Source organism: Cervus canadensis, chromosome 11 (assembly GCF_019320065.1).
Source record: "Cervus canadensis isolate Bull #8, Minnesota chromosome 11, ASM1932006v1, whole genome shotgun sequence".
Lineage (NCBI taxonomy): Eukaryota > Metazoa > Chordata > Mammalia > Artiodactyla > Cervidae > Cervus > Cervus canadensis.
Window position 1 is genome coordinate 24,599,509 of NC_057396.1, and position 15,761 is coordinate 24,615,269.

The 15,761-nt window shown below is 44.8% G+C and overlaps 1 protein-coding gene across 4 annotated transcripts in view; it reads right to left on the reverse strand.

Annotated features, from left to right (window-relative positions):
- Window positions 1-15,761, reverse strand: part of SIK3 (SIK family kinase 3) — a 256,890-nt gene that overhangs the window by 23,634 nt on the left and 217,495 nt on the right. For all 4 annotated transcript variants that reach the window (XM_043481447.1, XM_043481445.1, XM_043481446.1 and 1 more), the window contains exons 7-14: window positions 8,635-8,753; window positions 7,978-8,088; window positions 7,612-7,755; window positions 7,132-7,209; window positions 6,601-6,710; window positions 5,085-5,238; window positions 4,704-4,859; window positions 1,561-1,631 (exon numbers count right to left, since the gene is read on the reverse strand). In XM_043481447.1, coding sequence (XP_043337382.1) covers window positions 1,561-1,631; window positions 4,704-4,859; window positions 5,085-5,238; window positions 6,601-6,710; window positions 7,132-7,209; window positions 7,612-7,755; window positions 7,978-8,088; window positions 8,635-8,753 — 943 coding nt within the window. The remainder of the gene's footprint in view (window positions 1-1,560; window positions 1,632-4,703; window positions 4,860-5,084; window positions 5,239-6,600; window positions 6,711-7,131; window positions 7,210-7,611; window positions 7,756-7,977; window positions 8,089-8,634; window positions 8,754-15,761) is intronic.

A 15,761-nucleotide genomic window follows, 5' to 3' on the forward strand; every position in this document is an offset into this window, starting at 1 on the left:
TGAAAAAAAAGCAAGGCAAGAAAAGAGAAGTTTCAAAAGCTGAAGAGTTCACAAGCTGATTACTTCTATTCTGAAGGTCTTTCAGATCCACCACTAATACCATTAATAACGCATTGGTCCCCCTTGGTCTGGATGGTGACTTCCTTCACCACTGCTGCTCTTCTTGGGCAGGAATAAAAGAAGCGTTATTCCTTCTATGACATCAAAAGGGACGGGCATTTTACCCTTTAAATGTTGGTCTTTAAAGAAGAAAGGAGGAGCTGGAGGAAGTAAAATGTAAGACAAAGAAGATAAAATGAAATACTGCTAATTCAAGTAGGAAGGCAGTAAGTTTCCTAATTTCTCTTCATGACTCCAACAGGGCCCATATGCAACTTAATACACCCTGTGATCGGCAACCTATCGAAATAATAACATCAGGAAAGAAAGAAAGTCAACACGGTTCTTCTATTGGCTATTCTGTAGAAGGAGCTTGCCCACCTGCCAACACCCCTGTTCTCTCCACTGTTCTTTCCACACAGGACCAGCTTCTTTTTGGACAGCAGCTCTCACGCAGAGCTACTAGCGGGTAGAGAAAGGACACTGACCAGCAACCATCCGGGTAGGAGGTCTTGTTTCATCCATTCTTAACTACTTTGCCCATTTCAGCTAAAGTCAGTTAACAGACTAGAGAGTAATTAGTGGTATGTAAACTTGCCAGAGGGTAGGTAAGCCATTAGTGGTTTAATATCCATTTGATAAAAACACCCAAAGTTTCCCCAAGAGCCCATGAAAACCATTTTATTTCAACTTCCCTCAAGGGAAAAAACATATAATCTTGAAGAACACCTGTATTTCTGGGAAAATACATGCTGGATTCTGATCAACCCCCGCCCTCCCCCCAAAATAAGAAAATCAACTCCCACAAGGGGTCATGCATGAAGCTGAGGACCACGGCTAATGCAACTGAGGTCAAATGAACAGTACAGCATGCCTGATGGTCACTGCCGTTTTCTGTGAATTAGGCATCTCTGCAAACAATGGATATTTGCATCTGTCCCTGGACCGAATCCCATATTCTTTTTTCAATATCTCTTTGTTGATACAAGGGGATGGCAGAAACACAGCAAACAGTACAAGAGGTATTCATTCTCCTGGAAAGGAAGAGTCCATGCCAGAGGTCCATGGCCAGACTAGCTAGGATCACTGTCATCCCAAATCTCGAATTCCTTTTCAGTAACAGTTCTTGGCAGGTAGGAGCAGGCTTTGTGCCTTGTGAATACTATCAGAGTTGCAATATGAAGGCGGGGGGCAAGGAAGGAAGGAGGGAGGAGAGAAAAAGTTCTTATGGTTATTGCTGTCACTTAGGGGACTTCCAATGGTGCTTACAGAAATGACATTTTCTGGGTAGTCTTCCGTTACTTCCGTGTGGGGAGGAACATGCCATCTGGCTTGAGCAAAGAGACCACACAAATGTTGAAGCTGCACTGGACCACCTCCTTGGGCAGAGGTGACCTTTCGTTGGTCGCAGGGGGAGCCTGCCCAAGGACGCTCTGCAAGCACTGCCAGATGCCACATTACCTCTGCACAGCTTCCTGATCTGGCTCCCCATCCGAGCTCTCCTCGTCCACAGGGGTGACTGCTGGCACTGCCTGAGGAAAGACAGGAAGGAAAAGCTCAAAGCGGCGCTTCTTCCGCAGCAGCTCTTACTCTGGACACTGGGCTCGGGGCAGGCCTCTCGGTTACTTTTTTCTAATCTGCAAAGCTTTTCTAGGATCCCTGGGTTATATAGAACATTCATAGACCTTTCAATTGTCCCACTTTTACCTTGCTCAGTTGATTTTAATTTCTTCCTCTGATTCATCTTCCTTCATTCATTTATTCATCCAATAAATAATCTGAATGCCCACTATGTTCCAGGATAAAATGTGAATTAGTAAAGTTCTTGCCCCTGTTTTACAGTCCAGTGGAGGACAGAGATAGGCAAACAGACAAAAGGACAAAATAGCATGAACCAGTCATGGGTGTGTGGGAACTGAGCAGGGCATCTTAGAGATGGCCCCGAACCTGAGACCTGAAGGACGAGTAGGAACTAGTCCGGCAAAAAGGAAAGGGGTTGCAAGCGTCTAAGGTTTCTAGGCCAAGAGAGAAGAGAAGGCCCACAGGTGTTTGAAGACCTGAGAATATAGTAGGAGTTTGTTTACCTGGAATGACTAGGAACTGATTTGTTGTTTCATGTTAAAAGTTATTTCCAGACTTTAGATGTCCTTAACACCAGAAAAGCATACTGGTTTTCTAAAAGTCCACTGTAGCACATAACATCTAACTGTGAAGTTACAATTCAATGCTTTAAAATCACTGTCACCCACCAAAACATGTATGTGAAATGAGGACCACCACAATATTCATGCATTATGGTGACTCTTCCTGTCTGCCTGTGGGCTGGGACACGGTATAGCCTTGACAGCTACTCACAGCCTGGGGCTCACGGAACCACCATGCCTCAAGCACTGAAGCAAAAATCACACTTCCGTTATTACAAAAGAGCATTTTTTAATGGACGGTAATTGTAAAACAAAATAAAGTTTTGGGATAATTCCATTGTCTGAATGCTTCTAGGGTTTCCAGAACCCTGACTATGGTTCTGCGAGGCTGGAGGGAACAGGGTTATGCAGGAAGTGGCTCTAGACGGGGTGGGAGAGGAGCCCTGTGGCCAGTTATAAACGGCCTTGAATACCACATGAAGAACTTTATTTTGAGGAAAGGCAGTGGTGAATCACTAAAGATTTTAAGCGGGGACATGATGTTACAAGATTTATATTTTAGAAAGCTGGCCTGCTTTAGTTGCAGCGTGAAAATGCTGGGTGACAAGGATGAGGAGACAAGCCTGGAACCAGGAAGCCCGTTTGGCAGCCATTGTGTTAATCCAGGCAGAGGATGACAGTAGCCTGCGTGAGGGAAAAGGCAGTGGAGACGGGACAGGAGACAGATACTTACTTTACAGGCATGGCGTAACTGCTTTGATGTGGGGAGGAAGGGAGTGGGAAGAATTAAAGAGAAAACCCAATTTTCTAGCTTGTCTAACCAGGGGAGTGATAGTGCCATTCCCTGTTACCCAGAGAGAGACACAGGTTTCACAGCATCAGGACGTGTTCATCTGAGGGCATGCTGAATTAAAATGGTGAGGACGTGCCGAGTAACCAACTAGATCTGTGCAGTTGGTAATCATATAGATAGAAGTGCAAGGCCCAGAAGAGCATTGTGGGCTGGAGAATCTCTCAGTGACAGAAATAGGGAAGTGGACAGGATCACTCAGAGAAAGTCTGTAAAATGACAGAACTGTGGGTTTCCAGGAAAAAGAAGAAAGGGAACCTGAGAAGGGGAGCTAGGAGGAAAACACAAAAGAATAGGGTAAAGGAAGACCATTTTTTTCAAGGAGAAAAATGGTCAGCAGTAACTAATATAGTTGGGAAGTCCAAAAAGATAAAGATGAAAAATGTCCACTGGAAGTTTCTTAGTGACCTTGGCAAAAACAGTTACAGTGGACAGAGTAAGTCACTGCACCTCCCATAAAGCTGTTCCGGACTCTTCCAAATCTACATTGACCTGGCCTTTTCCTAAGTGCTTCTGCCATCTAAAGGTCCATGAACTTCATCACATTGGTCTTCTATTGTTACTCCAACACTTCACATATGTGGATTGCATCTTCCTATTATAGTATAAGCTCAATGAGGCCAGGAACTGTAAATATCAATTCTTCCCTTTTCCCAACAGCCATGTTACTGGCACAGTGGACCTGCGTCAGTCTACAAACTATTTCATTACTGATCTAAGATAAGGTAGGTAAAGTAACAGAGAGTAATATTTATAAACTTTTATAGCAACTTAACAGAGTAATTTTTACTGTTGAACCAAATAAAATTTAGCCTTGTAGTTCATATGTTTTAAAATTTTAATTTTTTTGATAATAGGGAAAACAAGGTCTTCAAATTAGAGAGACACCTTAAGAAGCACTGCCCTGAAACACCCAGTGAGGGCTGTAGATATAATTAGCACTCAACCTTTATGTAGTATGAGATTTAATGGGTGAATAAATGAATGAAAGAATGAATCTACCTATGGCAGGAAAATAATCAGAAATAAACAGAAACCAGGGGAAGAAAAGAATCTTTGAATGTGACCATCATACTAAAAAACATGGGTTTGAGAGATGCCAACTGCCAGTTTAGAAGCCAAATCATCCAGGGATCCAGGTGGCACCAAAAGTTGTGAGGTATGTTCATCAAAGGAGGAAGAGCTGGTGAGAAGGTAAACCTGGAAACCAGTCTAAAAGGCAATTAAGCCCAGAGAAAACCATTAGCTTCCACTGCCCTCTGGCATGGAAATGTGATCTGCGGGAAGGCCGGGTCTGAGGCTATGACTCCCTGACTTGAAGCGGGCAGGGTTGCAGCTGCCCTTTACTCGAGTGTCTACAAGAGGCTCCCCAAAGATGAATCCCTCCAGAGGCAGGATGCAGTACGGAAATTATTCGGTTAAGTGAAGAAGCTAACCAAAAATTAAGTTTGGAAAATTCTACTAGCTTGAAAAAAGTGGAAATGACACTGAGCATTGCATGTTGAGGGAAAGAAGAAATTCAGATGTTTAGGTTGGAGAGACCCTGAGTTCCAAAACCTCTTTACCAAAAGCCTCTGATAAAGCAAGCAGGGCTTCATGCTGCCACTCACTGGTGTCATGGTGACAAGAGGGGAGGGTCCCCGTGGGCGCTTCAGCAGCTGCTGGGCATGGAGTTGGATGTTGGCACCTCCATCTGATGCCCTCCGGCCAAGGGGCCCCATTCCGTTCAGCAGCTGCAGGGTAGGCGGCTGTAACAGGGACTGCTCCTGCAGGAGGAGAAGGGGAGGGACGGTTTGGTGAGGTGGGGGGAAAGGAGGAGAGAAGACAGCAGTACTCCAGTCTACTGAAAGGAAGGGATCCCACGATGGTGACATAGACAAGAGAAAGCATCCTGCTAAGGACACCCTGAAATCCTGAGGACGGTCTCTGAGTTTCTCAAAGCCAGCTCAGATGAGCTCTCTGGGGGCAAGCCCTCTCCCACATCTGGGTACCTTGTATTCCAGCTGCCCGGTTGGCTGCAGATTTTGCATGGGCAACAGGTTGTGCATGAAGTTCATGTTCGGGGCCACTTGTAGGAAGGGAGCCTGCGGGTTGACTCCAGGAAAGCCAGGCAGCAGCTTCTGCAGATCTTCCATGACCTCCGTGCTGACAGGAAACAGGACGATGGAGAAGTCTGGTCACAATTCTCCCTCACAACCTAGAGCCTCAAACTGAGGACACTGCTAAATTCCACACGGTTTAGTTTATCTTTCTACCTTCCTCCTAAATTTGTATTTCTCTCCAAGGTCCCAGAGCGAGCAGAAGTGTGTGGAGCCAGGTGTGTGGAATCTGGCTGTCTGCCATTTCGCTATCTGTGCCTGGGGATGACCATTCTGCACTGACCACTCATGTAAAACCAACAGCTCTGCGCCAACAGGAAACACTGGCCCCCGTCCAGTTCAGGTCTCGGAGGCCTGGAGGTGAACAGCAAGTAAGGGAGGACACGGGCCGTCCACTCAAACAATGGCTGCCCAAAGTAGCAGCTGATTCACCGGGGAAAGAATGCTGTCAGCACCACCAGGGCTGATGGGCAGATAAGCCGTGGACGGGCAGGGCTGTGGAGCTCCAACAGAGGGCTTTATGGCACACTTTAAAATAAGAGCTCTTTCCACTAACAGGGTGACACAGGACTCCACCCTCCAAAGCTAACATTGTCTTCGGAGCCAGAATGCTCCCCTATTGCCTGTTTCATTGTAGGCTGAGAACGTGAAGCAAGCAAACCAGTAAGCAGGGGAGGCTCTTTTGGAAATGACTCAAAGAAAAAAGAAACCAGCTTTGCTCCGAGCTGAACTCTCAAGAGGACCCTTGCCACAACCTTCTCTTCCCTACTCAGGAGAAGAAATAGCCAGAAAAGTGGTATGGCTATTTTTAATGGTTAGAATCTTCAAGTGTTGAACAAAAACCGAGAGAGCTGGCCTTCAGTCCACTTCTCCAGTGTGCGGGCAGCAGGGGACACAATGAAGGGCTGTTTTGGGAAAATACTTTGGGAAACCGGTACTTATTCAGCATATTTTTGGACTTTTGTTCACATAATTTTTTTCACTGAATTTAATTTTTTTTACATCTATAAATTCTATCCTGCTGCTTGTCCTCACTTCTTAGATGAATCTTCCATTAGAATATATGGCAAAAAACATCTCTAAAAGCTGTCAAACACAGATGCATTTTCAGGGGTACTTTTATGTGGCTTAGATCAGAAGACCTCAGTCTTTGCGGGAAAAGACATGCTATGCTCTTCACCAAAGTACTGTCACTGCCTGGCACCATGGTGGCTTTCAGCCCACCCTCCACTAGTGACAGCTCTGTGATCCTCAAGTCCAATCAGGTCTGATCTACGGAGGAGCCTGAAGAGGTTAACCACGTGTCTCGGTCACTGTATCAGATCTCACCTGGGAGATACAACAAGTAGGGAAATCATGCCATGGGAGGAACTCAAAGTCAGATGGGAATCTCCTGCCAGACACTCACCGGGGGTCGGCCACGCCCACTGTGTGCCTCCTCATGGACAGATAGCGGACCAGCGCTTCAGGGGAAGGCTCTTCACCCTCGTCACTGTCCACGTTCACCGCCCCGTCCGGCTGAGGTGAGGGAAGCGCGAAAATCAGAAACAAGAGGGAGTGAGAAACAAGAAGGAAGGAAAGGGGGCTTCCCAGGTGGCCCAGTGGCTAAAATCTGCCTGCCGGTCCAGGGACACAGGGTTAGACTCCTGGTCCAGGAAGATCTCACGTGCTGCGGGGCAACTCCCGAGCCTGCGCTCTAGAGCCCGGGCTCCGCAACAGAAGAAGCCACCACAAGCGACGCCCGCCCACCGCCGTGAAGAGCAGCCCCCACTCGCCGCAACCAGAGAAAGCCCAAGCGGCAACGAAGACCCAGCATGGCCAAAAATAAATGAGGGAATGGATAAATAAGAAAATATATAGGAGCAGCTGTAAGGAAAGGCAACAAGGCTGTGGGAAAGAAAGTAGGTTCAGCTGACAGCCACCAGGGGCCGCTACTTGCCTCCACGATTTGATTCTCTGGGTTGATGAGCTGCACCTGGGGGACGCTGATGTTCATAGTGGTACCCGCCTGCTCCGCCTGGAAAGGGGCACACATACGCGCTTTTAAACACCAGAGGAAAATCACAGAGGCTTTCAAAACATTCTTGATGGCTAAAGTCTATGTTTCTACTTCTGAGTTTTTGGTTCCTCTGCTCTTAGAAGCTACAAGGAAGTATTCTTTAGGGAAGACAGTCTCTCTCAATGATTTACTGTTTCTTTAAAAAAAAAAAAATTCAACTATTGGTGTCTCTTCTGAGTGCTCTGTCAAAGAAAGGCCGAGTTCTTTGCTTGGCCTCTGACAGAGGAAGAGATGGCGGCCAGGAGGTGACAGGTAAGCAAGAGCAGGAACTTTCATGAGCTGGCGTTAGACAGCGATGGACAACCACCACCCCTCTCCACGTTACTAGTCCTGAATCTGGTCACTGGAGTTATCACCCACCTGGAGGTTGACTGGCGCCTGGAAGGCCATGGTTCGGGGCATGCCAGGAGGTACTCCAACCCGCAGGGTTTTATGTCTCTTATGTCGGTCACACAGCAGGCTGTAGATTGCACTATAGTGATCATAGGCATCTGATCTTAACGACTACCAAGAGAAAAGGGGAAAGAGAAAAAAACCCTGGTGAAACAGCACATCCATGACCAAAACTCTTTTAAAAGTAATAGTAGAAGAGTAAAGCGCCTTCTTTCAAGGGGCAGAGGAAGAATGGGAGGAAAACAAAAAGATTCAAGTTCCCAGGAAGAAGGATACCTGGAAAAGATAGGACAGAGGGAGCACAGCTACCCCCCTCTGCTCATTTAGGTATACCTGTAGTGTCCGTTCTTTGTCCAGTCCCATGTCTTCCATGGCTAAGAGGACATCCTCATTTAGAGGGTCCATCTGTCTTTCTTCCTTCAGCTGCTGGCATTCGGCTATTAACTGTAACAAAAAAAGGCAAGCTATCAAACTCCCAATTAACTACGTCAAGATGGCAGATCATATATAATGAACAAGCTGTTCCATGCTCCCTAGCTTGTGATATTTTTGGCCTTAGATGAAGCCTAAGCAAGAAAGCCCTGGGTACTCAGTTAGGAGCAGATAAGATGGCTAGGCCACTATTTTCCTGAGCTCCTGGGGTACCTGGGATGGCTACGATGATTTAAATAAAGGAACACTGCAGGAGTTGTTGGACTATGCACAGTGAGAGACAAGAGGAGGTGAACAATCCCATGGGAAGAGGCTGTACTGTCCCAAGACCTGGGAAGGGATCCGGATGTGAGGACATGCGGTCAGGCACTGGTATCACTATTCTGCAACAGCTCAGCCGGTTAAGCTTCCTTCTTGCTGGCTTCACTTGCTTCAGGATTACACAACAGCTTGCATCCAGGCCTGCCCTTCTAGGTCCTGGCCTGGTTACAATCTTATGCAAAAGAGCCTGCAGCAGCCCGAAGAGGTGTTCCCGGGGGCGAGTGGAGGCCTGCTCACCCTGTCAAAGTTGGGGTCCGCATCCCCTAGCTTCATCCACTTGTGCTTGCAGATCTGCTCCATGGAGAGGCGCTTGTTGGGGTCCAACACCAGCATGTGGCGGATCAGGTGCTCACATTCTGCAAGAGACACGGAGCCAGCCATTATTGCCAGTGAGGGAACAGGGGCAGGGTGAGCAGGTGGATTTCCTAGCTCCTGGCTTCTCATTTGTTTCTCTCACTTCGTGATCCTTACCTCTGCCATGGCTTACTCCAGAAGGGGCCAGGCAAAGGCAGGAAAAGGTGGAGGAGAGGGAAATTCAACCCTGGGCTGGGGGTGGGGGGAGTGGGGTCCTGGTTAATAGCTTCACTAAAAGTCAGATTTTAAAAAATCTGGGGATAATCCCTGGATTTTTTACTTATATTTTGTAGGGCCCCATTTACTGCAATTAAGGAAGAGTTTCAGTGTCTGAAGATATTCAGTGCCTTACAAAGTCCCCAAAATACAATCAGCTCCTTCCTCCTCTCTGCATTCTGATATGCACACTAACGCTTTCAGTGTAGGGTCCCAGGTGTGGGGAGAAGACAGGCATGGAGCCTCCCTACCGCACACCCTAACCCTTACTGATAATTTTCTCACATTCCCAGGGGCATACAACTGAGCTTTGAGCTAAAGAGATTCAGATCAGAGAGGTGTTTCTCTGGGAGCTCATGTTGCAGAATACACTGCAAAAAGAATGATGGCTCCAAAATCAAGATGCCTGTATTCTGATTTCAAAACCACCTCTATTTCTAAGTGTTCTCATCTGTAACTTGAGTGTACTGACGATGACGTGGGGGTAGCACTTGTGATGAAAGTGAACCTAGATACTGATGATGATAAAACAGCAGTATGGAACTCTGCTGAATACTTCACACATACTTTGATCTCACTTAATCCTCACAGCAATCCTAGGAGGAAGAAACAATCATCATTCTCACTTTGGAGACGTTAAAAATTAGGCACAGAGAAGTCAAAAAATTTGTTGAAGACCACTTAATAGGTTAGATTTCAAACCAGACAGTTTCTTTGGTTGGTGCTCTGAATCACACCCCATCTCACCCAGAACCCGCAGAATAAAGTCCGAAGTCCTCTGACCTCACCTCCGGCCACGCGCCCTCGGCTCCCTGAGCTCCAGCGGCACCAGCCTCCTTTCTGGTCTGTGCATGAGCTAATCACGTTCCCACCAACGCCATTTACACTCGCTGTACCCCTTAGTCAGGACGGCTGCTCCCCAACCCTCACGTGGCTGGCTCCTTGTCATTCAGGAAAGAACTTAAACGTCATCTTTCTCAGAAAGATTTCTCCTGGCCACCTCATCAACCTCAAGGAGGCATCCAGTCATGCCCTATGACAATACACTAATTTCCTTCACACCGACTTCTTTGTGAAATCACCTTATTTATTTACTGCTTATTGTCTAACCCCCGCCGCGTGAGGCCTTTTTTATTGCTGTTTTCAGTATCAAACCTGCAATGCCAAAGACGATAATTTTACCTAATAGGAGCTGAATAGCTGCTGAATATATGTGAATAAGTAAACATTTATTGAAACTAATCAAACAAGACTGTATGTGAGCAAATGCTTTTAAAAACTATAGAATTCTCCATAAGATACAAGATTGTCTGTTTCCATTTTACTACAGCTGTCCTGAAAAAAAAAACTGGCCAGTGACAGTAACAATAGCAATATTAAAGAGACTTTAATAAATGAAAAGACTTTTTATATACAAGGTACTGTGCTCACCAACTTTATTTCATTTACTCTTAACAACCCTATATTAGACACTGTTATCAGCCCCATTTATAAAAGAATAAACAAGTTAAAATGATCAACCATTGCTACGTTACAGTGGAGTGAGGACTTGAGAGCTATGCTCTTAGCCTATTTTCATGTGGATACAAACCGTGTGACATATTTTCCCTGAATAAATTCAACTCTGAAACCTCACAATTTCTGCACCATTTGGCAAATATCATTCTATGTCACCATCATGAAAGGAATACAAAGAGTAATTAAGACAAATTACTCAATTTTTAAATTTATTCTAACTTGAAAAAAATAAAACAAAGCCTCTATATCACAAGGATTTTATGGCAGTCATCAATTTGTTCCAGCTTTCTGATTAAAAGTATATTCAAATGCAGTATGGTTCTCAAAGTCTGTAGTTCCTATATTCCTATAAAATATATGTCATCTACAGCATTAAGCTTTTATGAAAATTATGTCTCCAGAGTAAGCAAGGCTAGAATCCACAGGTGAAGCATCTGTGTGGAAGACAAGTATCATCACCACATACCTTTACGGTCTGCAATTACCTGAGAGGAAAAAAATGTTCTTGATTTAGAAAGCTGCTGAAACTAAAGACCCAGTTGTACGGAGAAGGCCTGGGCCTGATTCCAAAGCTGTGAAATTATCATTCAGACCACTAGATGGCACTCTAACTGTTCTGTTTTCTTTTGGCTTTCATATAGTATCTAGTGCATTAGTCCTGAATCAGATGACTAATGCTGAATGATGTTCAATTATAGGCTTGCTTTAAAACAGAATTTTAAAGGCATTTTCTTAAAAACAAACAAACAAAATTTAACACCTTTGTAACAAGTCCTGAGTGGAAGATGTATCTGGTTCAGTTTCAGGATCTTGAAACCTCTTTTCAGTCATCCTTAACTATTAGTTGGTTTCAGATCCCTTGAAAAATCTTCAGAAAAATGCAAACAAGAATTTGTACACAGAATTTTGCATCTATCTTTTAGTCCATTCAAGGAGCCCACAGACCCTGTGTCACAGATTCCCCAGGTGTCTATGGGTCCCAGGCCTGTAGACATCTTGCTGCAGTGGCAACAACTGAAGGACACAAGCTCACATCTGTGTTCCCTACATGCTATCCAGCACCCAAAGGAGCAGAAATCTCACACTCTTCACATGCTGCACAGATGGCAAAATATGACAAAATGCGGAAAGCCAGGGTATTATTATCAACTCGTGTCTCCTAAGCATCACATATAGCTCAGGAAATAATGTTCAAACTAGACTGGAAGGCACCATTCTACATAAAACATGGAAAGAGGGTGAAAGCAGAGAATAAATGCCCTCAGACCTAATAATACAACTAACCACCGGACAGTCCATTAAAGTGAATGGAAAGAAAATAGGGCCCCAGATCAAAGAAGACAAAACATCAACTTGCCCAGATGCCAGAGAAAACTGTATTTTAATGTCAAAAACAGCCCCATTGCTTGTTCCTCCTCAAAGGGCAGCCTTTGCGACCGAATGGAGTGGAAGCACTGCAGCAGGGCAGGTGCTCTGCCTGTGCCAGAGGAGGCTGCTTCAGAGCTGCTCTCCCCAGCTCCTCGGGGGCTCAGGGCGGCGCCGGCCCCCGGGGAACCCGAGGCCGCCAGAAAGGGGACGGGAGGACGCCCAGCTCAGGCCCTGCCCCACGGTGCCGACAGGCATGTGTATGGCTTTGTGCAGAGCGGGCTCCTGTATGGGCAGGGTCCTGAAATGGGGATTACGTTCAGACCGCTTCCTCAAGTTGTAATTCCTTGAGGCCAGGTCTTTACCATCTTTTTCCTTTTTTGACCTTGATGATAAACAGCTTTCTCTAAGAGGTTGAAAGTATTCAGTCTGAAGGGGAGAAAAAAATAAAGGATGAAGAAGGTGGGGTTTAAAACCAACTTCAAATTCACCCAAGATACTTAGTAGAAGCTCTGTCTCTATTTCCAAGATAGAAGAAGAAATATCAATAGAATCACGTAAGAGAAAAGTTCCTGATTAAAACTTTGAAAACATGCCGCTGAAGGTTAAAAGCCATGAGGCTGATTCATCTGGGAGAAGAGAAGGTGCAGGCCGGAAGGGAACACCGATCGCTCATCAGTATCTGAAGGGCATACGGAAGACGGACTGCGTTTGTACTGTGCTGCTCCAGGGCCCTGAATGTGCAATAATCAGAAGTAACAATTTCAATTCAGGAAAAATCTTTTTAATTATTAGAACTGATCCAAAGTACTAGATTAAGGTCCTAGGGATCTAAGGAGGGGCGCCTTAGGGAAGTGAGGCAGGGGGGTAGTCAAATAGGCAACGCTTGTATTCTGAGTAAGGTTTTACTTTAAAAATTAAGTCCAGAAGCAACTGGATAGGATAAACTCTTTGGTCCCCTTCAACTCGAAAAAACCACGTAACTATGAAATGAGAAAATTTTGACCTGTGAAATAGTGTCTTTATTGTCACTAGAAAATTTCCATTTAATGATTAATTTATACTGTATTTACATTACCTATGTAAAGTTTTAAAATGTATGGAGTCATTAGGATCCAACTCCTTAATTAATCTTGAATAATTAATGGGTGATGTTAAGCCCTTCTCAAGCCTGGCAAAAAAAATCGCTTTTTCCTCTTGCTCTTCTAGTATATCCAATCCCAATCTGAGAACACTAGGATTGAGCTCAGAAGCTACCATCCTATTGGCTTCTAAGCTGTCAATACTCAAGGCAGAAGTTCCACTGCTCTTAAGAAAATAAATCCTTTCAGCAGACTCCTCTTCTGTTTCCATAACAGGCTGAGAGGTCTTCTTTGTTTTTGATTAGAAATGTCTAATCAGAGGCTGGCGTTTGCGATGTCGTTAGAAAGGGCCCCCAGTATCCGTGTGAGGAAGACTGGGGGGTCCCTGGACGTCTCACTGAGCTTTGCGTCACCAGGGCTTGCACAACACACGGTGTGAAATAGGTTCTCGGTGAGGCCAGATGAAAGAAGCACTGGACAAGGCGACTGCTACAATTCCTCCTAACCACTTTAATAATCTGACTCCAAGAACCCACAACAGAGTAGGCATTCTCTGTGCTTCAAGCTAGAAAAACCAGACAACTGTCATTTTACAGCACATTAAAATGTGGCACTGTCTGGGGGTAAGAGCCCGGATCAGATGATTTCCAAGGCCTCCCCTTGTAGCTTTAGAGTCCCCCGTCTCATTCACACAGAGGATACTTACTTACCAATTGTTTCTGAGGCTGCCCAGAGTAATGTGTAAATCAGATTACCACGTGAGGAGGCAGCTGCTGTGATACAGCCATAGCGTCTAGGTTATGATACAACAAACCCAAACAGTTCTTGGCAGATCAGATCTTCTCCATAAACCCTGTGGATGTGTCTGAGAATATTAATAATATGTCTTTAGCCTCTTAAGAGAATGAAGTGAGAGAGAAGAATGGAAAACAACATAAAGAAGAAGGGAATGGAAAAGTAATAGAGAAATTCTTTTAAAAATAATAGTAATAATTACTAACATTTCTTGTGCACCATATAAGAGCTAGGGAGAGTGCTAATTAAAATAAATGAACCCTTGAAGTTAGCTCAAGCATCTAATTTACACATTCGTCCTTATTAGTACTATATCTATTATACAAATAGAGAAATGAAAAATCAGGTAAGTTAGGAAACTTGACCAGGTAATAAGAGGCAAAACTAGGACACAAATTCTGGTCAGTCTCATGCCAAAGCTAGAGCTTTTAACCCATATAATACCTAAATTAACTGCCTGATATTTTAGGTAGCAGCCAGCATATCTTTATAAAAACATATCAAATCAATTTCATTCTTCCTCCAACAAATCAAATGCCATATACTCTCCACAGGTTCCATCACAACAGAGTCACCTATAAGCCAAGTCCATAGAAAGCAGGCCAGGTAATAAATTCAGAAGGCTATGAACTAGTTGGGAGACAGTGTTGTGATGAACGTCAAGCTGCATTAGAGTGAACGGAGAAGGCAGGGATGACAGTGAGGCTGAGATGTACTACAGAAGAGCAAGCTTGGTTGACGAGCCCTGGTTGTTGCATGGTGATGGGGGTGGGGATGGAAGGCTGGCAACCACAGGCTTCCCCAATCGGGGAATCACAAACAGGCAGAAGGGGCAGGCAAAACTTCAGGGAACCGGCCTTCAGACTCTTTAGGCTGGTTCTCTGATGGAGGAAATGCCAACTGTCCCTTAAGCCCTTCATGTGCTGCCAAAGAATGGGACACGACAAAGCAATCATTTTCAGCTCTGTGGGCAGAGGAGTGGTCTGAAAGGAACTGACTCATAGATTCTTTCTGACCACATAAAACTGCTTGGAGCTGGGGGAGCAGAAGACATCTGTGTGCCAGGAGACACGGGAAGAATGTGAGGAAGCAGCAGTTACCCAGGAAGTTCATGTTTCTTACAGGTGCTTGGAAGAGGGTATGGCGTGGTTTCTCACATCCTCTTTCCAGTCAATGCTAGACTCATCTGCTGTGTGCTCAGTCATGTATGACTCTTTAGCGACCCCGTGGACTGCATGTAGCCCACCAGACTCCTCTGTCCATGGGATTTTTCTGGCAGAAATACTGGAGTGAGTTGCCATTTCCTCCTCCAGGGGATCTTCCTGACTCAGGGATCGAACCCATGTCTCCCTCGTCTCCTGCATTGGCAGGCAGACTCTTTACCCACTGAGCCACCTGGGAAGCCCCTAGTCAGCCAATACCAAGTGTGTTCAAAGGTAATGCCAAAACATTTAGCCCGAGGGCTCTTTGTTTTCGATAATTTTAACCAACTTCTTAATAACGTTTAATTCTCCAGAGCAATTCAAATTTCAAAGAGGGCTCTATTTTTCTCAAATCTCAAAAATCCAAAAAAGAAATAAAAGTAAACTACCTAAAATATCTGTTTCCATGAAAACGAGTTAACTTCATATTATGTTTAAAGTTAAATGGCACTAATTTCTTGTGCTTTTCAGAACAAGAATACAATGTGATGTACAGCCTGATTCTATTATCCATTCACTTTGGCCAGCTCAAGTACCAATCTGGGAGAGAACTGATACTATTATAACAAACAGAACAAGACTGATGACTGACCTGCAATGACAAATTCTGTAGGGAGCAACATGGCTGTGATAAGAGTTAAATACTGAATTAATAAATTAAGGCTTAAAAATTTTTTTTAAATCATAAGTATTTGTGCCAAGTTCCTTTTTTTTTTTTTTTTTTTGGTTTGAAGCTGGCCAGAGTTAGGAATCCTCACTCTGCTAGTGGACTGAGTCCTAGAAATAACATTTTTTAACATGCCCAAGGAAACCCCTGCCATGTTCTAGTAGT